Source organism: Myotis nattereri (assembly GCF_964212035.1).
Source record: "Myotis nattereri genome assembly, chromosome: 7".
Classification (NCBI taxonomy): Eukaryota; Metazoa; Chordata; class Mammalia; order Chiroptera; family Vespertilionidae; genus Myotis; species Myotis nattereri.
Window position 1 is genome coordinate 22,568,068 of NC_138082.1, and position 21,087 is coordinate 22,589,154.

Consider the following 21,087-nt stretch of genomic DNA (forward strand, 5'->3'; position numbering starts at 1 on the left):
AAATGACAGACGAGATGTTGTGTGGTTTCCAGGCAGCATTAGGGTCCATTTGAGGTCATGAATTCAAAGTCAGATTCATCAGCTTGGTTCTGGGGTTTTTCCACTATTTCGCTGGGTCAGTGCAGGCACAGACTTGGTGAAGAAATGAATTATGTAGGGTTGTGGTTTAGTCAAATGAAGCTGCTGAAGCTAGAGGGAGGCCAGGGAGTTGCGGGGTATGCAAGAGAATGACCACCACTGCAACTGAGAAAGGGAAGGAAGAAAATAGAGACCCACGACGGGGAAGAGGGACAGACAACGCTGCCACGTGGAAAGCGGAGAAGCGCTGAGCTTGAGTCCCAGATTCTTAATTCTACCACTAACTAACCCCCATGTGACCTTGGGCAAGACATCATGGGAATGGAGGCCCCACCTTGGCTACCTCACAAAGTTGAGGGTCTCAAAGGAGATAAGGGGTGAAGCAACCTTAAGAACTACAACACAGAATACAAATGTGAGAGATTAACATTTTTATTTCATAACTTTGCCTAAGGCCATAGGGCGAGTCCTTCGGTGGAGAAATCAGGGCAGGCGAGACCAGCAACAACTTGCACTGAAATAGGGAGAGACTCTGACAAATAGCCCCGAGCCCTGCTCATCAGCGTGTTTTCCCCATGGAGAACAGCAGCAATTCTGGACAGAGCACTTAGAAAGTTTGTTGTTTAACCCTCACAATTTCCCCTCTTCCCATTCTACAGATGAGAAAATGGAGGCAAAAAGTTAAATGCTAGAGCTGAGGCTAAAACCAAGCTCTTATTCCCTATGTTCTATGACAGAGTTCCCACCCAAAGGCCCTGAGGTTGATCTCTTGTCCGAGGACTCCTTGTTCTAGTTCACCACAGACTCGTCATAGCCCCACCTACACTCCACCTCCCTCCCCTATTTGGGCCCAGGACCAGGACTTGCCTGCTGCCTGGTAACCAAGTCAACAGGCCTGCCCTCCCGGGGATGTTTCTAACAACATTTCCACCCTGAGAGCAGACCAGAGCGTATAGGAGGCCAGAGACTGTGGGTCTCTCACGCACCCATCCCTGTTTTCCATCTAGCAGCAGACAGACCCCAGTCAGCACTCAGCCAAACAGCATGGTGAGCAGAGGTGGGGTGCTAAGCATGCAAGTGAGGGTCCCAGTGGGCCCAGGTGGGTGGTGTGAGGAATCTCTGGGAGTCAGGTACTACCGTGTGTGGGCAGGTGGGGATGGGGGAAAGAGACTTCCAGATGTGTGTGCCCATTCCCAAATGTGCTGATATGTGGGGGTATGTGCAGGGGTGAAGAAGGACAGGGTGATGGTAACCAGGATGTGTGTGTGTGTGTGTGTGTGTGTGTGTGTGTGTGTGTGTGTTTCCTGAGCCTGGACTCAGGAACAGGGCTGCTAAAGGGCTCTGAATTTCGGGGTAGGGAGTGTGGGGTAAGCAGGACTGGAACACAAAATGTAGGCACTGCCCTACACACCCTGGGCCCCATGGCAGATTCACTGTGGTCCCATCTCCCAGCTGTGGGGATACATCCTCATAGCCCTGCCCAACTGCAGTTACATATTAGGGGGGGAGGAAGTAAAGGGGGGTACGGAGAAGGAGGGTGCGGAGAAGGAGGGTGCTTCCAGTTACCCAGAGTCGTCTGGGTGTGGGATCATTTGCTATCTTTAACCTGTCTCCCACATAGGCAGGATAGAAGAGCAGTTAAGAACATAGTTGGAGCCAGGCTGTCCCTGCTTTGAATATTCCTCATTTTGCTCATGACCTTGAACTAGTTGCTTAACCTCTTTGAGAGTCAGTGTCCTCATCTGTAAAATGGGTTAATAAAAATACCTACTCAAGGGGGCTGTTGTGAAGATCAAATGAGAAAATGTATGTGAAGCACTTAGCATAGTTTCTGGAACTAATTAATGCTTAATATATGGGACTAATCAACATAATGACAAAGCCTGCTGGATACAGGTACGAGACTGTGCTATTTTTACAGTCAAGAAAAAGGAGCAAGGGCAGCAGGACAGTTTCTGACTTTGTAGACAGAGCTCGGCCAGGCTCGGAGGTGCAGCAGTTGTCCCTGGCCTGGCCAGGTGGTTGGTGAGCTGAGAAGCTGAGTCAGCTCTCTTCTGGACCTGCGGATTTCTGAACTCCTGTGTCCTTAAATCTCTCCCAGATTAATTCATTAACTTTTCTTTCTATGCCTCAGTGATTAGGGGCTGAGGGGCTTACTAGGGGGACCCAACATATGGTGCACCCTAGAAAGTGTCATGAAATGAGGCAGGCAACATGCATGCATTCCTTCACTTAATCCTCAAAAACATTCTAGGAGGGGGCTCTTATTATTGCCCCCTGTCATAATGGAGGACATCAACAGAGAGGCTAAGACTTGCTCGAGGCAAGTACAGAAGTAATGGGGCTGGGATACAAATGATTTATGGATTAATCCTAGTCATCTAAAAATCATAAGTCAAGGCCCTTATATCATACTAGAGGCCTGGTGCATGAAATTCATGCACTGCGGGGAAAGTGGTTGTCCCTCATCCCAGCCTGCACCCTCTCGCAGTCTGGGACCCCTCAGGGGATGTCTGCCTGCCTTCCTAGACCCAACCCCCCTCTGCCCCCCGCAGTCCGGGGCTCTCGCAGTCTGGGACCCCTCACTCCTTACTGCCCACCTGCAGCGGAGGCTGGAGAAACTCCCACCGCTGCCGCTGTGCTAGCCAGCCATGAACCTGGCTTCTGGCTGAGCAGCCCTCCCCCTGTGGTAGCGCACTGATCACCAGGGGGCAGCTCCTGTGTTGAGTGTCTGCCCCCTGGTGGTCAGTGCACGTCATAGCCACCAGTCATTCCACCGGTCCACCAGTTGGTCAATTTGCATATTAGGGTTTTATTATATAGGATAAAAATGTCAGTGACATGTTAAATTTATGGAGAAAGTATCCTCGTTAAAAAATGTACAAACTATTTTAGATATGTAAAAAGGTATAAAGAATAATCTAATGAACACCTGTTACCCACTTTAAGAAATAGGATCTCAAAAAAAGAAAGAAAAAGGATCTCTTCCCAATTACATTCATCTCTACCAGAGAGAACCATTATTCCAAGTTTGGTTAATATTTTCCTTTGCTTTCTTTATTTTTGCAATATATCCATTTTACAAGACTATATAGTAAATATATAAATTTATCTGTCAATGATGCATAGTATTGGTTATATAAATGGTATCATATTATATGATTCTTCTTAATTTGAGATACATCACTTTAGGCTTCTACTAGCAGTGTAAGAGTTCCCATTTCTTCGCATCCTCTGTATTGTTAAGCCTTAATTTGGGGAAATTTGATGAATGTGCTCATTTTATTTGTAAGGTCTGTGGAAATTACTTCTCAAGCAGAGAAGTACTCTGGTAGTACCCAGGGAAGTGGTCTGGGAGACGTCTCTGGTACCCCACTGACTACACTGCCACACATCTGTTAACTTACGAAACTCTCCCTTCCTTAGACAGTGAGCTTCTTGAGGGCAGGGACTGAGTGATAGGTGTTACGTGTCCCCAGTGTCAGCACAGTGTGCAGTACCTAGTAGAGGCTCAATAAATCTTTGCTGAAGCAAGAGAGTCAAGCCTTCTTGATTCTCATGGGACTCCCAGGAAGGACACTGACCTTTCTCTTTTCTTAGACCAACAGTCCTGTTTCAGGGGCCAAGGGTTCTTTGACCACCAGCCTTGAATCATGTAGGAAGACCTTTCTTTCCAGCCCCACCCCACTCCAGGGCCATGCGCACCCAAGAGGAAAGATAGCACATGCATGTCGATTCCAGGCCCTCTTTTTCCTTTCTCACTGGCATTTCTGGCTGTCACATGAATCCAGAGTTCTTTCTGCTTCTATAAACCTCTTCCTTATCCTTGACTCCTGAAACTTCACTTGGATCTTGCTTCCCTCACCAGTGGCCCCTAATTTCTTTCTGAACATGAGTGGGTTGACTTTGGTTCTCTGCCAGACTCATTTGATCCCCTCAACATTCCTCAAGATGCTTAGTCCCTGAGCAAGACTCCATAAGCTGAGGACTGCCCACATCTTCTGCTTCCCCTGAGGGGTTTGGCCCAGCCCCCAGAACCAATGCCTGTTGGTCCTCAATGCCACCTGTAAATGCTTAGCCACAGGGGGTGGGGCAAGGAGAGCAGAGTCCAAGAAACTTTGCCCTCAGCCGGAGAACCACTCAAGGAAGGCAAGAAGGCAGGAATTGTGTTCAGGCATGATACGTTTCTCTCTGCTAAGGGTGTTTTCTGCTATTTGTCTGCTCAGCGTGAGTGTATCTCAGTCCATGTGGGCCAGGCCGGCGTGCAGATTGGCAATGCCTGCTGGGAGCTCTACTGCTTGGAACATGGAATCCAACCAGATGGGCAGATGCCCAGTGACAAGACCATCGGAGGAGGGGATGACTCCTTCAACACCTTCTTTAGTGAAACTGGGGCTGGAAAACACGTGCCCCGGGCTGTGTTTGTGGATCTGGAGCCCACTGTGATTGGTGAGTGATGATCCATCTCTTCCATGGCCTTGTCCCAGGTACCACAGCAAGTCCTTCTCTACAACTGGATAGCACTGGAGTGTGTGGTTCCCAGTGACTGCAGCCAATTAGAACTCCAGATCTGCAGAGCCACTGTCACTCAGCTCTAGAGTTTCAACGTCACCCCACATCCCTTTCCTTTTCTTGATGAACACGTAAAGCCAAGGGCAATAGCAGCAGCGTGAATGGGGCTCCTCCAGGGTAGGACTTGGAGCCTAGAGATCCCACTTCTCCTGGGTACCCTGGGGCTCTGGGAGCCAGGCTACAAGAGCAGTGGGGCCTGAAACTCTGTTCATTGCAGATGAAGTTCGGACGGGCACCTACCGCCAACTTTTCCATCCAGAGCAGCTCATCACAGGCAAGGAAGATGCTGCCAACAACTACGCCCGAGGCCACTACACCATCGGGAAGGAGCTCATTGACCTGGTGCTGGACCGGATTCGGAAGCTGGTGAGAGAAGGGCTAAAGGCTGGGGATGCTTGTTGTGGTTTGGAGGCCAGATAGGGGAAGGACAGCGCCAGCCCTTGGGAGAGCCTCCTGGAAAAGTCTTAAACACACAGGATCAGGGCCCTGCATCCTGGTCAGGGGAGGCAGTGTATAGCTGCAGCCCGGAGCTGGATGACTTCTTTATCTTCTACAGCAACAGGCCCCATCCTGGGCAGCATGGCCACCAGGGCAAACCTGTCCATGGGCTGCCTGGCCAAGTGATGGAGGCCCATAGGCATTCCTAGAATATCTCCTTGTGTTGTAGGGGTGAGGGCAGAAGGCCTTATGAAAAGCAGGGATCCAAATCATGCTGGCCCCGGGCTCTATGACTGACTCTGGGGATAAGTTCCTGGATTGTTGGAGAAACCCTCCAGAAATATCTGGAGTTAAATCAGGGAAACACGGCTATGGGTAGAGCTGGCAAACGGTGATGACAAACATGATTATGTTACAAGATTCAAGAGAGCTGTTGGTTAGAGACCTCAGGAGGCTTTAGAGAGAAAGAGGGATGAGGAGAGAGTGGGCCGACCTTATCAGGCCCGGTTTTGTGCTCTTGGAAAAAGTCTTCCAAGGATTTTATGACACATGGAGGGAATGTGAAACAGCACAAGCTGGTTCTTTCCCATTTGTCAGAGGTGCTTCACACCCACATTTCTCTTCGCCTTCACTTTCTAGGCTGACCAGTGCACAGGACTACAAGGGTTCCTCATCTTCCACAGCTTTGGAGGGGGCACCGGCTCCGGCTTCACCTCACTCTTGATGGAGAGGCTCTCTGTTGATTATGGCAAGAAATCCAAGCTGGAGTTCTCCATCTACCCAGCCCCCCAGGTGTCCACAGCTGTGGTCGAGCCCTACAACTCCATCCTGACCACCCACACCACCCTGGAGCACTCAGACTGCGCCTTCATGGTGGACAACGAAGCCATCTATGACATCTGCCGCCGCAACCTGGACATCGAACGCCCCACCTACACCAACCTCAACCGCCTCATCAGCCAGATCGTCTCCTCCATCACAGCTTCCCTGCGCTTTGACGGGGCCCTCAACGTGGACCTGACAGAGTTCCAGACCAACCTGGTGCCCTACCCACGCATCCACTTCCCCCTGGCCACCTATGCGCCAGTCATCTCCGCAGAGAAGGCATACCACGAGCAGCTGTCGGTGGCGGAGATCACCAATTCCTGCTTTGAGCCTGCCAACCAGATGGTGAAGTGTGATCCCCGTCATGGCAAGTACATGGCCTGCTGCCTGCTGTACCGTGGAGACGTAGTGCCCAAGGATGTCAACTCCGCCATCGCCGCCATCAAGACCAAGCGCAGTATTCAGTTTGTGGACTGGTGCCCCACAGGCTTCAAGGTTGGCATCAACTACCAGCCACCCACTGTGGTGCCCGGAGGTGACCTGGCCAAGGTGCAGCGTGCCGTGTGCATGCTGAGTAACACGACCGCCATCGCCGAGGCCTGGGCCCGTCTGGACCACAAGTTCGACCTGATGTATGCCAAGAGGGCGTTTGTGCACTGGTATGTGGGCGAGGGCATGGAGGAGGGTGAGTTCTCTGAGGCCCGGGAGGATATGGCTGCCCTGGAGAAGGATTATGAGGAAGTTGGCATGGATAGTGTGGAGGGGGAGGGAGAAGAGGAGGAGGGGGATGAATACTAGGGGAATCCTTTGTATCTATCCTAAATAAAGTGCTGTGGCATTATTGTCTCACAAATGTCTTTTTCTCTTGGGGAAAACCATGGGGGGAGGGCTTCAGTGAGAGACAGGAAAGCTGGTATCTTAGCCTGGGCTCCCCAGAAAGCAGACCTGATTTCAGATTTCATTAATGGGTGCGATCCTAGGAAGAGGGTGTAAGGCAGGAAAGGAGGGAGAATTTAGAGCAGATGCAGCTGAATAAATGGCACCTCAGAAGCATTCCTTGGGTAGGAGTGGTGGTGAGGATGGGGGAATTGGTTAAACCTCTAGTCCATTAAGCATGAACCCCCCTGAACTTCTGGGTGGCACACTCTTGGGCTGCAGCGTCAACAAAGAACCCCTGGGACAGGAGGTAAGGTGCTTCTAAACAGCATGTATGTGAAGCTGGTCGGAGCCTCACAAGACTGCAGCTGGCGCTGGTGAGGCCAGGCGGGTCTGAAGTGGTGCCTTAGAGGAGTCTGATGTAGCTGACACAGTCTGACATAGCTGGTGTTCACTCTATAGAGGGGAGTTATCTTCTTCAGGCAGGCAGTTGGGTTTAGAGAGACCAGAAGCTGGCATTAAGGCAGAACAGTGGCACTGTGGCCGTAACCATGGAAGAATGGCTGGGGAGGGGCTGGGCTTGCCCTCCTGCGAGCTGCATCAACACTCGCCATTTTTTGATGAAGACAATTGACCCTTTTTTCAAATGCCATGTGTTATACCAGCACAGCTTCTAGCCCTCACTTTCAACCAGATGGCTGCCCCTAAAATCTTTGTATATATGGACTTTCTGTAGCTCCCGCTGGGCAGGAGGATTGTTCAGCCATCGGAGCTGTAGAAACTTGAGCAACCCCACCCTACCCCCAACCCTCCAGCGAGATTCGAGATTCGGTGCCCAGCGTTGCCCTCTGCAGTCCTTCCTGCAGCCTCCTGCTCTCAGGAGTGGATGCTGGGAAGCCAACCCTAAAGTGAGTAACATCAGGAAGCTGCTATCACCCCTAGGGCTGGAGGCCAAGGGATGAGATGATAATGCCCGAGGCTTGGAACTGGGACACCAGGCAGGAGCTGAAGCCATAGCAGAGCTACCCAGAGTGACCAGGAGGGAATAAGGAGGGAGGTAAATTTGGCAAGAGTCAGAGCCATGGAGGAGACACAACCACTGTCAGAGGTGCCCCTTGATTTGAAAGAGGGAGAGAAATACCCTGGCTTCTCCCTTCTTCCCACCCTCAATCTTCGATCAGTGTCTCCCATTGGCTGAACCTAAGCAGAAGCTAGTTGGCAAAAAGGCCAAGGAAAAAGAGGGCGCAGCCTTTGAGACACAGCAGGGCAGGAAGATGGAGGAATGGATCTCAGAGAAAACAGGCTAATAAAGCACATACCTGCACCTTGGGCGACACCGGAAATGGAGTGACTCCTGCCTTCCCAGAGACCCATTACCTGTCCCCCTCACTTTTGTTCCAATAATTACTTTGTAGTAAGTAGAGGATGGAGTGGAAGCAACAGAGTGGTGGGGGATTTAGAGAAGAAAATGGGCATGCCCGGCATAGCAATTTCCTCCTTCTAGTTTGGAGTAATTTGTCCAGAGAAAGCAAGTATTCTCACTGTGAGGATTTAAGCTCACACGGGAAGCTCTGTCCTGGAGGGAGAGGCCTGAAGTTGTGTGTATATGTGTGTAGTACTGGTGAGGGGTGGGGGGGTATTTAATTCAGAGGGAGTATTTAGAAGCCTATTTTGGCTCAATAGCTCAGCTATATCCTCAAAGCTGTTTATTTTTTCACTAAGAGAACAGACTTTCAAATCTTTATTTGACTCATGTCTTTCTCTTTCTCGATTGGTTTCAAACTTGGGGAGGGAAGAGGTTTTGGGCAGAGAGTCCTTCAAATTCCAAGCAGTCATGTCATTTATTGAGCATCTACTGGGCCCTATGTCCACATTACCTGGTTTAATCCTGAGGTCAATACAGTTATACCTACTGGGCTGGAAGCTTCATGGGAACAGAGTCTATTCTACTCTCAGGATCAGAATGCTGCCCAACCTATATTAGATACTCAGTATTTGTTGAATAGACGTGTTAAATGAATGCCTATTTTATAGATGTGGAGACTGAGGCTTGCCCAAGGTTACTTAGCCAGTAAAGGAAGGTGTAAGGATTCAAACCCTAGGCCAGCCTGGGCCAAAGCTTATTCTGCTGCCCTCCCCTCCTTCAAGTGCCCTCCCCTCCTGCCTATAGGAGTTACAGGCCCCCCTCCAGACACCACCTTTTCTGGGCCTGCCAAGGCCCAATTCCCAGACAGTGACTCAGGTGCCTCAAAGGCAGGGAAGGGGTGACACTCCCCTTTACTCTGCCCTGCCCAGGCATGTGTTGGGGGGGGGGGGGGCAATGGTAACAAGGGTCCAGTTTCTGGGCTGAACAAGAGCAGAGGTGTTTTGGGGCATATGTTTTGGGACTGTCAGTGCCTTCTGAAAGTCCTCTGCCTACCCCCCAACATCTCATAGGAGGTGAGGTGAAGGCTTGGGAGGCCAGTAGGGAGGGCCTCGCCTGCCAAGATGCTGGGCATCCAGAGAGGCAGTCAGGCTCCCTTCCTGTCCACGGTACCAGCCAGCCCACCCTGGGCAGCTGTAAGGCCACCTCCTCTCAGACCCGAAAGGCCTCCCAGCTAGAAACCCTGCTGGCAGGTGCTGGCAGGCCTAGGTTGGGCTGGGTGTGCGTGTGTGGAGGTGGCAACTCTGACCTCCATGGGGCAGCTGGGAGTGACCCAGCCGGGCTCCTGAGGACTCCCTCAGTGAAGGGGAATGCTTTCATCCGTGATGCCTCTAAAGCTGGACTACAATTATCTCCTGCCGGCAGACACAAGAGACAGACTCCCAGCCTTGGATCCCACCCAACACCTTTATTTTCTCGCCTCTGATGTGTCCGGAACATGCCTGCCCCCAAAGCGGCATTCCCACCATTCCCTCCTCCTGGAATGCCACTCCCCCTGCTTGTCTCAATGTTGTCATTCCTTCCAGCTGAGGTCATGGTCACCCGGAACCCATCCAACCCTGGGAGCTCTGCCTCCTCTAGATCCTCCCGGCCCCTACTGCGTGTGTCTCTAGCACTCATTTTGTGCTTGGCATAGGCTGCTTAGCTTCTTGCCAATAACCTATTTTCCCAATTTTTAAAAAATTCTGTATGTATCTGTACAGTTATGTACACGTGCTTCAGAATTCAAAAGTACCAACGAGATGAACAAAAATAAGCTTATACCGTGAAAATGTTTCCTTCATTGGTTCCCCTCTTGGCAGCCACCACTGTTGACTTTTTTATTAGTGTTTCCTTCCAGAGACATCTATACATACTGTGCGTCTACAAACCTACATACACTTTGTTCTATGCCTGTTTCCCCCCCCCCCTCCCACACACACACTTATCAATAAATCTAGAAGATAGTCTGTGTTAGAACATACCTCATTCTTTCTGGTGGCAATTTAGTATTCCATTCCATTCCATCACTTATTTAGCCAGTGTACTGGTTAAATGGGTATTTAGGTTGTTTCCTTTTTTTTTTTTTTTTTTTTTTTTTTTGCTATTGAAAAAAATGCTGCAACCCTTGTGTATATGCCTTTGCACGTATATTCAACCATAAGTTATTAGAATTGCAATCGTGGTCAAAGGCTATGCACCTTTAATTTGAACATACCCCATATTGCTCTGTTTAGAAGTTATACCAAATTACCCTCCCTCTACCAGTGTATGAGAATGTCTGTGCCCACAGCCTTGCCCATACGATGTACTGAACTTTTTAATCTTGGCCAATCATCTGATAAGTGAAAGTATTTTGTCACAGATTTCCTTCATAATTCTCTTGTTATGAATGAAGTTGAGCATCTTTTCAATTGTTTAAAAGTCGGTACTTTCTCTTCTACGAACTGTCTTGCCTGTTCTCTTTGCCCATTTTTTTAAAAAAATGGCATTGTTTGTCTTTTCTTATTGATTTGTTGGAATTCTTTGTGAACCAAGGAGATGAATCCTGCTTGCTAGATGTGTTTTATATAATTTCTCCCAGCTGTCATTTGTCTATGTCCCAGCTATATTTTCATCTTGTTGAGTATAGGGACTGGAACTTAAGCCTCTTTGTATTCCTATTCTTAATACAACCACTTACATGGTAGGTGCTAGAAAAATGTCTGTGGAGATAAGAGAAGTAAGAAGAAAGAGATTTGGAAGATTTTAGAGTGACCTAACCTATTCCTTCCTCTTATACCAAGATCAGTCAGACTTTTGTTGTAAAAAGCAGAAACTAACTCTGGCAAATTAAAAAAGCACGCGCGCGCGCGCACACACACACACACACACACACACACACACAGACTTAGAGAGGTGTCAGGTAGCACACAGAATCAGTATTTAGGGCCACCAAACAAGCCTCCGCAAACAGGTAAGCTCCAAGGGAACGTGGGCAGCCGGCACCACCGTCAAGGTGACAGCTTGCCAGTCCCTCTGCCCACTGCAGTGAGGCCCCCTCCCACCCAGGCACCGAGGCTGACATTTTCTCCTCCGGACACTAGAGGCCACTGCTGGCTCCACTGCCATCACAATGCAGAAATGAATTCTCAACTGTCCCAGCTTTTCTGTGACTTGATCCAGATTCAGAGTCCCAGTGGGAGCTTGCCACTGGCAGAGCTGTGTCTTTTGCCTGCACCCTTGGAGCCGAGAAGTCTAGGAGAGCAAGTGTCCGGGCTTTCTGGCAGGCGGTGGCTGGCCTGGCTGCCTTCAAGACCTACGCAATGGGAATTCCCCAAATGTAGGCAGGAGGCTCAGACTGTGGGCAGCCAGGACAACTGGACAAAGTTCTCTTATTTGAGGATGTAGCTGAGCTATTCAGCCAAAATGAGCTTCTAAATACTCCCTCTGAATACCACTTCTAAATACCACTCTCTTTGCCCATGTCTGGCTCAAGCCCTTCTCTTCAGAGAAGCATTTCTGGGTCATAAAGCCTAAACACTCTTCTGGCTTCATAGCCATTGCTGCTTGGGCCAATAATGATGCCAGGGAAGACTGTACTACGACTGACTACATACCCCACCTCATCTGACTTTCAAACAGCCCTAAACTTTCCCTGTATTTAGGGAGGGAAAATGGCGTCCTTAGAGTTTTCCCCAAATCACATAGTACTGTCAGGCTGCAAATCCAGACCTATTTCCAAACCTTAGGGGTTTCCAGTGGGCTGTATTAACGGGCTGGTATCTTACCGAGCTGGGCCTGAGGAGGCAGGGATTGGGCCACAGTCTCCTTTTTATATCCTGGCCACATCTACTATGGAGAAGATGTGCAATTAATGCTTGGTGGATATCAAGCAGGAGCCAGTTCTGGAAAGTTCTCTAAATCTCCCATGAAGCTTGAACCCAGGAGTCATTTTGAGGCAGAAGTCTACTTAATAGGATCACGTTGGGAAGGAAAATCTTAAAACCAGGGAATTTCTTTTCCTTTTTTTTTTTTTGGTTTTCCTTTTCCCCTTTAACCCTACTTCCCCAAATGTGTCAAAACTGCCAGTAAAAGGCTGGCAACCGTGCATTATTTAATCATCCAATGGCTGTTTCTGAACCTCACCACTGTACCTGAGCCCTAATACTCCAGTACAAAAAAGACACAAGCTCTGCCCTGTGGAATTTACATTTTAGTGGGCGAAGTACATGTCAATCAAATAAACAAATAAATGCTCATTGGTAACTCTGACAAGTGTGATTAAGGATGCCACAAGACGCTATGAGAGAGAGGCAGGTCTGTCCTCTTTGGAGGACCTGGGACTAGAGGTGGAATCTGAAAAAGGGGGAGGATTTAGGTCCAAAGGGGAAATCTGTGAGTCCTTGAGGTGGCGATTTCCTCCGGGGTGAGTTAACTATCGATCATTGAGCCTGTTTAGAGAAAAGCGACAGCGGGACCAGGGGCCAGGTGGCTTGTTGGTTGGCAAGTGTGTCAGCCTGGATGGAGCTCGCCACGGTCTCCCAGGTCCCAGCTGGGGATGACGTCTTCCCGGTGCAAGCCCAAAATAGCCGGCTCCGCCCCCATCTCCCGGCAGCCCGTGCAGCAGCACCCCCACCCCACCCCCACCCCTCCCCACACCCCAGGTGACCGGCGGGCCGGCCTCCTCTGACTCTAGTAGTTTCCGTGCAGCTGACGCATGCCTGCGCGCACAGCTGGGCCGGGAGCGTCCTACGCAGCAGCCGCGAGCCCGGCAGCGGGTGGCAGACGGTTCCCTGCGGGGTGCAGGGGCGGGGCGCCGCAGGGGCCCCAGGACTCCGGGCGGAGGAGGTGCGGGCAGGGTGCCTGTTCAGCCTGGGGGCTCTGGGCCCTGCTGCGGAGTTAGGGGGCTGCTGCGATAGGGCTCCCTGGGCCTGGGCACCGAGATAGCCGGTGGCACCGGCCTGCGGGGGCCCGATAAGGCTGCTCGAGCGAGCCTAGTCACCGCCGCGAGCAGAGCCCGGTGGGCTCCGCTTCCCCTGGAAACGCCGCCCGCCACCTGGGGGGGCTCCGGCCCCAGGGAGGCGCCCTTGGGTCTTTCTTCCTGACTCGTCCTCTCCTGCAGCCCGCGGAGGCCCGCCTGACTGCTGACAAGTTGCCATGGCATCCTACTATGAGATCCTAGACGTGCCGCCCAGTGCCTCCGCAGATGACATCAAGAAGGCGTAAGTGCCTCCCCTGCGCACCGCAAAGCCTCTCCCACCGCCACCTCCCACCACCAGCACCTTGGGGCCCTTCAGACGCAGAACCAGGCCCTTGACATCTGTAGGGAGGAGGGAGACCCCCGATGAGTAGGAGGACGTCCATAGCTGTGAAGTTCTGCTGGGAGCGGGGTCCTTCTTTAGCAAACTTTCCCTTCCCCTCCCGTGCAGTCCCCCCGTCCCCCCCCCCCCCCGACCCTAGATGGGGGCTTTCTCGGGATGCTGGGTAAAGATACCCAGGCACTGACCAGGAGGGACCACTGCCCCTCTACCCTCCATGGCCACCTGTACCCGCCCCCCACCTTTGCAACCCCAGCCCCATGGAGCCCCAGGGAGAGTGAGGGCTGGGCCTTCTCACCCCCACATTATCACCTGTTACTACAAGCAGTCCTAGAGAGAGGCCTCCGCTAAAGCACCGCAGCGAGGCCGCCCAGCAGCTGGGGTGGAACAGGCTCCCGTATGAAAGGACATGGGCTGGCTAATGGGAAAGTGGGTCATTCTCTTCTGTGAGGGGAAGGGCCTGCATTTGTCCCTCGGCCCTTCCCTCTGAACCCACTTCCTGCAGGTACCGGCGGAAGGCTCTTCAGTGGCACCCAGACAAGAACCCGGATAATAAAGAGTTTGCTGAGAAGAAGTTCAAGGAAGTGGCGGAGGCGTATGAAGTGCTGTCAGACCGTAAGGCCAGGGACAGAGCAGGGCAGCACCCATCACCCCCACTTCCTGCCCCCCCCACACACACACACACATTTCCCACAGGGACTCTGGGACCTTGTTCCTTCAAATGAGCACCTACTCTGTGCAAACTACCTTTTTGTTCTTCCCCTAATCCTCTGAGCTCAGTGTCTGCTCCCCAATGTCTGGTAGTTGCAACATGGGTCCTGACAAAGGAGAGGATGCCGGGCGTGTATGCCCAGCCGCCTCTGTGCCAGGCATGGGTGGGTGTAATCACCAGGAGTGTTCGCAGCCATCCTGCAAGGCAGAATTTATCACCCCCATTTTACTGGCAAGGGGACTGAGGCTGGGAGAGGTGAAGTAACGTGCTCAAGATCACACAGCTGGAATATGAGTCCAAGTCCTTTTCTCATTCATTCAAAAAATATTCATTGAATGTTTATGGTGCCGGGCCCTTGCTGGGTACTGGGGAACAATGGAGGACAAGAAGGCACTGTCCTCATCCTGATGGGTTTATCACATTCTGGTCAGGGAAGATGGACATTACCCAAATAAATAGATAGACAAGAGTATTCCTAAGGAAAGTAGCAGGGGGACGTGAGAGGGATGTTGCGATGGTCCCAGAGGCCTCTCTGAGAAAGTGACACGTAGGCTAAGCCTTGTCCAGGAATAACACAGTCATAATGAGCTAACATTTACAGAACACTTACTATGTATCAGGCACTGTGTTAAGCCGTTTCCATGAATTGTCTCATTTAATCCTGCAACAACCCTCAGAGGTAGGTGCTGTTATGTCCATTTTACAGATGAGCTGCAGCTAAAACCTGTAACCCTGTCCCCTTTGCACCTTGCTGCCCCCAAGTGTCAGTCTCTGGGCAGTCTTCCGAGGGACTTAGGCCAAAGGGGAGGCCGTTATCCCAGAGGCAGGGAGAGATGACTCTGGTCTCTTCTTCCAGAGCATAAGCGAGAGATCTATGACCGCTATGGCCGGGAAGGGCTGACTGGAGCAGGTAGGTGGAGTGGTGGGGCCCAGAAATGGAACTGGGTCAGGGAGGAGAGGGGGAGGGCAGCTGCTCACAATGGATGCTCTCTCGGGGCTCCTGGCCATGCCTGAGGTGGGGTCCCCTGGCTCGGCCAGGATGTACACTCTAAGCTCCCTCCTCAATCTGCCTCTCCTCCAGGAACTGGCCCCTCTCGGGCGGAAGCTGGCAGTAGTGGGCCTGGCTTCACCTTCTCCTTCCGCAGCCCCGAGGAGGTCTTCCGGGAGTTCTTCGGGACTGGGGACCCTTTTGCGGAGCTCTTTGGTGAGTGGACTCCAGAGGCCCCTGACTAGCTTGACTTCCCCATGCAGGCCCGCCCTCCGTCAGCTGGGAAGTCCTGATGGGGAAGGCTGAGAGGGAAGCAGAATTCCACAGACGGAAGATGTGGGGGTGGATCCAGTGAGAGCGGGGACAGAACCTTACACAGGCCTCAACTCACGTGACCCAGGAGTGGCACTTCAGAGACTTGTCTTATGAAACGATAACAATGATACATTGTTAGGCCTCCACAATGACAGCCATGAAGCAAGGCTCCAAGCCTCATGTGACAGTGATAATGCCATCACAAACAAAAACAGTTACCATTTTTTGAAATGATTAACATGAACTCTGTGAGGCAGATAATTTTATCCCCATTTGCAGATGACAAAACTGAGGCACATTCAGATCACTTGCGTAGAGATACAGCAGATGGCAGAGCGGGACTCGTCGCTGTGTTGGCCTGGCATCACACCGTACTGCTCTTCTTATATGGAAGGAACGCTCTGTCCTCCCTCACGCCTTCCCTCCCACCTCCTTCCTTTATTCTTTATTGTGGACAGAATGTAACTACTGAACCTTTTCATCTATAATATTAAAAAGGAATTTATTTATAAATAAGTTCAAGCAGACGAGAAAAAAATCAGACTTAGGATTTATGATTAGCAGCTTATGTTTCTAGACTTGAAAGCAGGATTCACATATTTATTTATTTTTTTGAAGAAATCTCTTCACCAGATGATTGTTAATCTGCTTACTGTTGCAGAAGAACTGGGCCCCTTCTCAGAGCTTCAGAACCGGGGTGCCCGGCCTGCAGGCCCCTTCTTTGCCTTCTCTACCTCCTTCCCTGGACACACTGGTAAGTGCTGTCCCTTCCCATGTTCACCATCTCTGCATCCTGGAACCCCTCGCCTCAGCTCCTGGCTTTTCCAAGGCGCTCTGGTGCATCCGGAGCCCTGCCTGTGGAGAGAGCACGCAGGCTCCTGGCCCATTGTGACTGCAGCCTGCTGCACACAACCCGGGTCTAACCACCTCTCCTCCTCCTCCTCTGTCCCGATGCCAGAAATCTCCTCCTCGTCTTTCTCCTTCAGTCCTGGGGCTGGTGCTTTTCGCTCTGTCTCTACATCCACCGCCTTTGTCCAGGGACACCGCATCACGACACGCAGGTGAGGGCTCCTCCTGGGACCATACTGGGTGGAGGGGAGCTGCATACAACTAGAAAGTCGGCCCCTTGAGGGCAGAGCCCAGTCTGTCCTGTTCGCTGCAGCGTCCCAGAGCCTGGACGAGCGCCTGTGGGACTCAGGCGTGCCCGCTGAACGACCTGTGTTGTCTCCCACAGAATCATGGAGAACGGGCAGGAGCGGGTGGAAGTGGAGGAGGACGGGCAGCTGAAGTCAGTCTCCATCAATGGTGAGGAGCAGCCCTGTCACTCAGTCCCTGGCAGGAAGCCCCAGCCCCATGCCCCAAAGCTACCTCCTCAAACTGCTGCAGTCTCAACTCCCTCAGAGCAGGGAGGGAATGGCAACCACAGGCCAGACTTGCAGGATCTCTGGATGGTGATCATGGGGATGGGGACCAGGACAGGGAATTGAGGAGCCTCCCAGGGCACAGCTAATGACTGTCATCATTAGTGGGGTGCGTTTGCAGGACTCTACTATTTTTAAAGCACTTGCATGCATACCATGTCCTCTATAGTCTTCAAACAGCCGGGGAAAGCAGGGCAGTTGGTGTTTGCCCTAGTTTTCACTTGAGGAAGCTGTGCCTCAGCACAGTTAAATGGCTATAAACCCAAGTACCCTCAGGTCCAAGGCTCTGTCCTACTTAGTGAGGAGGAAATCCAGGAATGCAACTCAGGACGCAGGATTCCTGGAGCTGAACTCTTACCACAACTCCTTGCTGTACAGGGTGGTCGCCATGGCTACCCTTTCATGCCTGCCGACCTGCTGACCCTGGGAACACTGTGCTGTCTGGCTTAACCATCGGGACAATTTGGCAGTGCAGGATTCTCACCATTCCCATTTTATAGATGAGGGAAGGCGGCTCAGGGAGGTAGAATGACTTGCCCAAGGCGGGAGCTCATGCTGGAACTGAATCCCTGCCCATGTTCATAACCACTGTGCTAGGTGTTCCCATGCATGGATGCCATTTCCAAAAGAGGAGCTGGAAGTGGTCAGAGTGCTGCATGGGGCCAGCCTGGCAGGATTCCCCTGGCCTGGGCCAGGGGGCCTCATGGTGCCTGTGACTCCTGTAGGTATCCCAGACGACCTGGCGCTGGGTTTGGAGCTGAGCCGTCGGGAACAGCAACCAGCTGTCACTTCCAGATCTGGGGGCGCTCAGGTGCAGCGGTCCCCTGCCTCACGCCCTTTTGACAGCAGCCTCTTGGAGGAGGATGAGGACATGCAGCTTGCCATGGCCTACAGCCTGTCAGAGATGGAGGCAGCTGGGAAGAAACCGGCAGGTGGGCGGGACGCACAGCGAAGACGGCAGGGGCAGCCCAAGGCCCAGTACCAAGATCCGGGCATGGGGGGGACTCAGGAGAGTGCAAGGAGTGACACAGCCAAACCTGGCTCACCCGTGGAGGTTAAGGCCGCTCAGTGCCTCATCCTCTGATCGCCAAGCTCAACCCACCCCAATTCTGGGTGACCTGGGTCCTGCTCACTGTCAGAACAGAGGGGGATGTGGCCCCTCCAGCCCCATGCTCCCCCTACAGTTTCCCTCCAGGTCCCCTGCACTCTGGTGTGGACTCAGGCTTTGCTCTGCTGAGCTGATAGGTCCCTGGTGAAGCCCAGCGGTGGGAGGACCTGAGGAGCCAGGATGCACTTCTTATATGATGGGGGCTTTCTAAGGGGCATTAGTGGTTTGGAGCAGGCCTTCTGTGCCCAGCAACCTGTGTTGCTGATGATGTCAAGGAAGGAGGACTTGGCCTGGGGTTCTCTGAGCCCGAGTCGGCAGCTCCACTGGGGAGTCTCGGCTCCCCCTGTCCAGCTGCGGGCACCCTGCCCTGGTTTCTGTGCTGTGCTGAGCTCTGACTGTCTCTGTTGCTTCCCTTCTGGTGCTGCTGCTCTTCCTTACTCTGCAATTCCCCGTGGGCCGCATCGCTTGCTTTCACTGCTGTCTGGCTAGGACTCCCTTCTTCCTTCCCCAAGAAGGCCTCTGTGTGTCGAGGAAGATGCTGTGGCCGGTAGGGCCATAAGGTCTTCCGGGGAGGCTGGCTGGGTGGGGTGGGAGCCTCTGGGCCATCCAGATTCGGAACCGGAGCCCGCTCCTCCTCCCTTCTTCTTGCTGCCTCAACCTGCCCTAGGCCTTGGGACTAGGCAGAGGTGAGGCCGGCTAACCCGGGAGCAGTGGGATAAAGCCAGGGTGCCCAGGAGGGAGGCCTACAAGGGGACCGTGCCCCATCCCACTTCACCATGCGTCAGGGCTCAGGGAGAGGCCACAGGGCCAGCCCAGGTCTGCATGCTCTGTGGCACCACCCTCCACGGCTTGCTGCTGACCCTCTTTCCTGTCACCCACCCCCACTCTCTTCCCAGATGTGTTCTGAGCTGGATGTCCCGGATCCAGAGTCGATGCACAGTTCCTACAGGACAGCGCCCTCCTCTGTGGGCTGGGAGGGGACTCTCCATTCCTCTCCCTCACCTGTGCTGAGCATAGAGCTGGGCCTGGGTGGTGGGTGGGGTCTGGGTGGGAGACGTCAGTAGTCTTAGCCTGTAAACTCTTCACTGGGTGTTTGGTGCTGTCTCTTGGAGACTACTAGTCCCAGAATGCAACACACCCTGCCTCATTTCTGATAGATTGTGCTTGGGGGAAGTGGTGTGTGGTTATGGAGCTGTGCATCTTGGGACATGTAGTTCCACTCCAGGTCGGCCTGTCACTGGCTGTGAGATGGGGAGAACTTATCATTTGATATGCCCCTAGCAGGGATGGTGAAAATGTGGATGAAGGGGTAATGGTCTGAGCTTCCATTCCCCTGACACCTCTTGCTAGCAGCGGGGTTAGCGTGTAGAAATCAAAGCCCTGTGGCATCTGGGAGAGGCTCTTTTCTTGTGGACAGTTCAGGGGTCTGAGGAACAGCTGGGACGGGATCACTAAAAGCTGATGGGTGTGGACCGGCAGAGAGCTTGAAGGGAAGGGCCCTCTGGGGTGTGTGTGTGTGCGTGTGTGTGCGTGTGCGCGTGTGGATCTGGGATTGGCATGCGATGGGAACTCCAGGCATGTTGCTGCTTGTATGGCTTCTATGGCCTCTGACCCTGCTGACCATTCTTTCCAACACCACAGCTGAGCTGCCTCTCCTCCTCCCTGCCTGGGGAGCCCCATGGCCAGGGAGGGGAGTGGTGGAGCTGGGGTATGCCAGACCCTGTGACATTGTGTCTCAGAGACCTATCAAAGCCAGCTGGGCTGAGCTCAGGCCAGAGGGAAACACTGGAAGTTGGTCAATAAAGCTGAGTTTGGAGAGCTCGGTGGTGCTCTGCTCCTGTGTCCTTCCTTCCCAGGGAGGCCCGGGGACCTATGGGACCAGGGGGTGACACACCTTCCTTTATTGCCCAAACACCTAGAGGTTGCAAGCCTTCCCAGCTGACAGCAGACATCCCCTCTTTGGCTGGTCTGCTACCTGCCCCCCCCTCCCCCCGCCCCCCCTCCCCCCAAAGCAGCACGTGTGGAATCCTGAGAAGTGCTCCCATTCTTCTGCCCTCACCTCCTGGGGCCCCACAAATGGCGTTCCCAGGCAGCTGTGTTTCCCCTTATGCAGGGGCCCAACACACTGCAGCACAGCTAGGACCAGACTAAGGTATGACTTGACTGAAAGCCTAAGGACAACAAACAGCAGGGAACATGTGGTGAGAGCCTGTAAAAATGTACATAGACTGAGCCCTTTCACAGATTTCCTTAGCCCAAAGCCAGTGGCGAGTCTCAGGGGCCCGCCTCCCCCACGTGGAGTGGCACAGGTCTGCCCCACTCAGGGTCCAGGCCCCCGACTCATCAGGACCCAGGGAGGAGAAAGCCAGGTACCTCTCCTGTTCTACAGATACGTGTAGAGCTGCCCCTCCAGCCATGGGGCAAGCACCTTCCCATCGCCACGCAGGGCGGTGTGGCTCACCACCCACTCTCTCTCCCATTCCAGGATAAACGCTTGGCCTCATCGTCCATAGCCAAAGGGTCCATAGTGTATTTTTCTGAAAGCAAGGAAGCAGCCTAACCTGAAAGAAGAATTTCAAGCTTCTGTCTTGAGGGAGAGAGATCTTCTGGAATTTTGCCAAGTGGTGGTTTTGCCCACTCCTAGCCTTTGAGAGGTCAAACATATTGGAATGTATGAAGATTAAACAAGTAAATGCATGCGCCTCAGTCGAGCCCAGGTGAGGCATAGGAGGACCAGCGGTCTCATCGCTGGTCCCTTCGCTCCCTGCAAGTGGCAGATGGTACTTGCCCTGTTTGCCAGGTGAGGGGGACTGAGCCTTGGCAAGGTGAAGTGGCCGTAACTCCCAAGGAGCTCAGGCCCAAGGTTCATTTCGTCTCATTTCTGTGTCCACCACCTTTGTCCAAAGATGCTCAGGATACACAGGGAGGGCGCGTCTGGGACCATACAGGAAGGGCAGTTCTGGGAGCAAAGGGATCGGGAAGAGGTGCCCCTTGCCACCAGGTGACTGACTGCTGTGACATCTCTCAGCCTTGGTCTACCTGAGTTTAGCTA

The 21,087-nt window shown here is 52.7% G+C and overlaps 2 protein-coding genes across 10 annotated transcripts; both read left to right on the forward strand.

Annotated features, from left to right (window-relative positions):
* The first annotated feature begins 1,024 nt into the window (after positions 1 to 1,024).
* On the forward strand, positions 1,025 to 6,761 carry LOC308521973 (tubulin alpha-1D chain). The gene is made up of 4 exons (XM_081095156.1): positions 1,025 to 1,125; positions 4,305 to 4,527; positions 4,868 to 5,016; positions 5,728 to 6,761. The coding sequence occupies exons 1-4, from the start codon at positions 1,123 to 1,125 to the stop codon at positions 6,709 to 6,711; spliced, it is 1,359 nt and encodes a 452-aa protein (XP_080951282.1). The 5' UTR covers positions 1,025 to 1,122; the 3' UTR covers positions 6,712 to 6,761.
* Positions 6,762 to 12,898: 6,137 nt separating this feature from the next.
* On the forward strand, positions 12,899 to 20,752 carry DNAJB2 (DnaJ heat shock protein family (Hsp40) member B2). Of its 9 annotated transcripts, none has more exons than XM_081095247.1 (10): positions 12,901 to 13,021; positions 13,296 to 13,395; positions 13,997 to 14,106; positions 15,060 to 15,113; positions 15,285 to 15,407; positions 16,168 to 16,260; positions 16,465 to 16,567; positions 16,741 to 16,811; positions 17,653 to 17,859; positions 20,521 to 20,752. In XM_081095247.1, the coding sequence occupies exons 2-10, from the start codon at positions 13,331 to 13,333 to the stop codon at positions 20,523 to 20,525; spliced, it is 831 nt and encodes a 276-aa protein (XP_080951373.1). In that variant the 5' UTR covers positions 12,901 to 13,021; positions 13,296 to 13,330; the 3' UTR covers positions 20,526 to 20,752. The 9 variants fall into 9 exon arrangements, with proteins under 9 accessions (XP_080951372.1, XP_080951373.1, XP_080951369.1 ...); XM_081095243.1 differs by lacking the exon at positions 20,521 to 20,752 and adding an exon at positions 18,525 to 19,853 and having other exon boundaries at positions 12,903 to 13,021; XM_081095245.1 differs by lacking the exon at positions 20,521 to 20,752 and adding an exon at positions 18,932 to 19,853 and having other exon boundaries at positions 12,903 to 13,021.
* The last annotated feature ends 335 nt before the right edge of the window (positions 20,753 to 21,087 follow it).

Coding starts and splice junctions, on each gene's coding strand:
- LOC308521973 (XM_081095156.1), top strand. Junction 4,528..4,867: donor TCTGGAGCCCACTGTGATTG/GTGAGTGATGAT, acceptor TGTTCATTGCAG/ATGAAGTTCGGACGGGCACC. Junction 5,017..5,727: donor TGGACCGGATTCGGAAGCTG/GTGAGAGAAGGG, acceptor TTCACTTTCTAG/GCTGACCAGTGCACAGGACT.
- DNAJB2 (XM_081095240.1), top strand. CDS start 13,331: ATGGCATCCTACTATGAGATCCTAGACGTGCCGCCCAGTGCCTCCGCA. Junction 13,396..13,996: donor GCAGATGACATCAAGAAGGC/GTAAGTGCCTCC, acceptor CACTTCCTGCAG/GTACCGGCGGAAGGCTCTTC. Junction 14,107..15,059: donor GTATGAAGTGCTGTCAGACC/GTAAGGCCAGGG, acceptor CTCTTCTTCCAG/AGCATAAGCGAGAGATCTAT.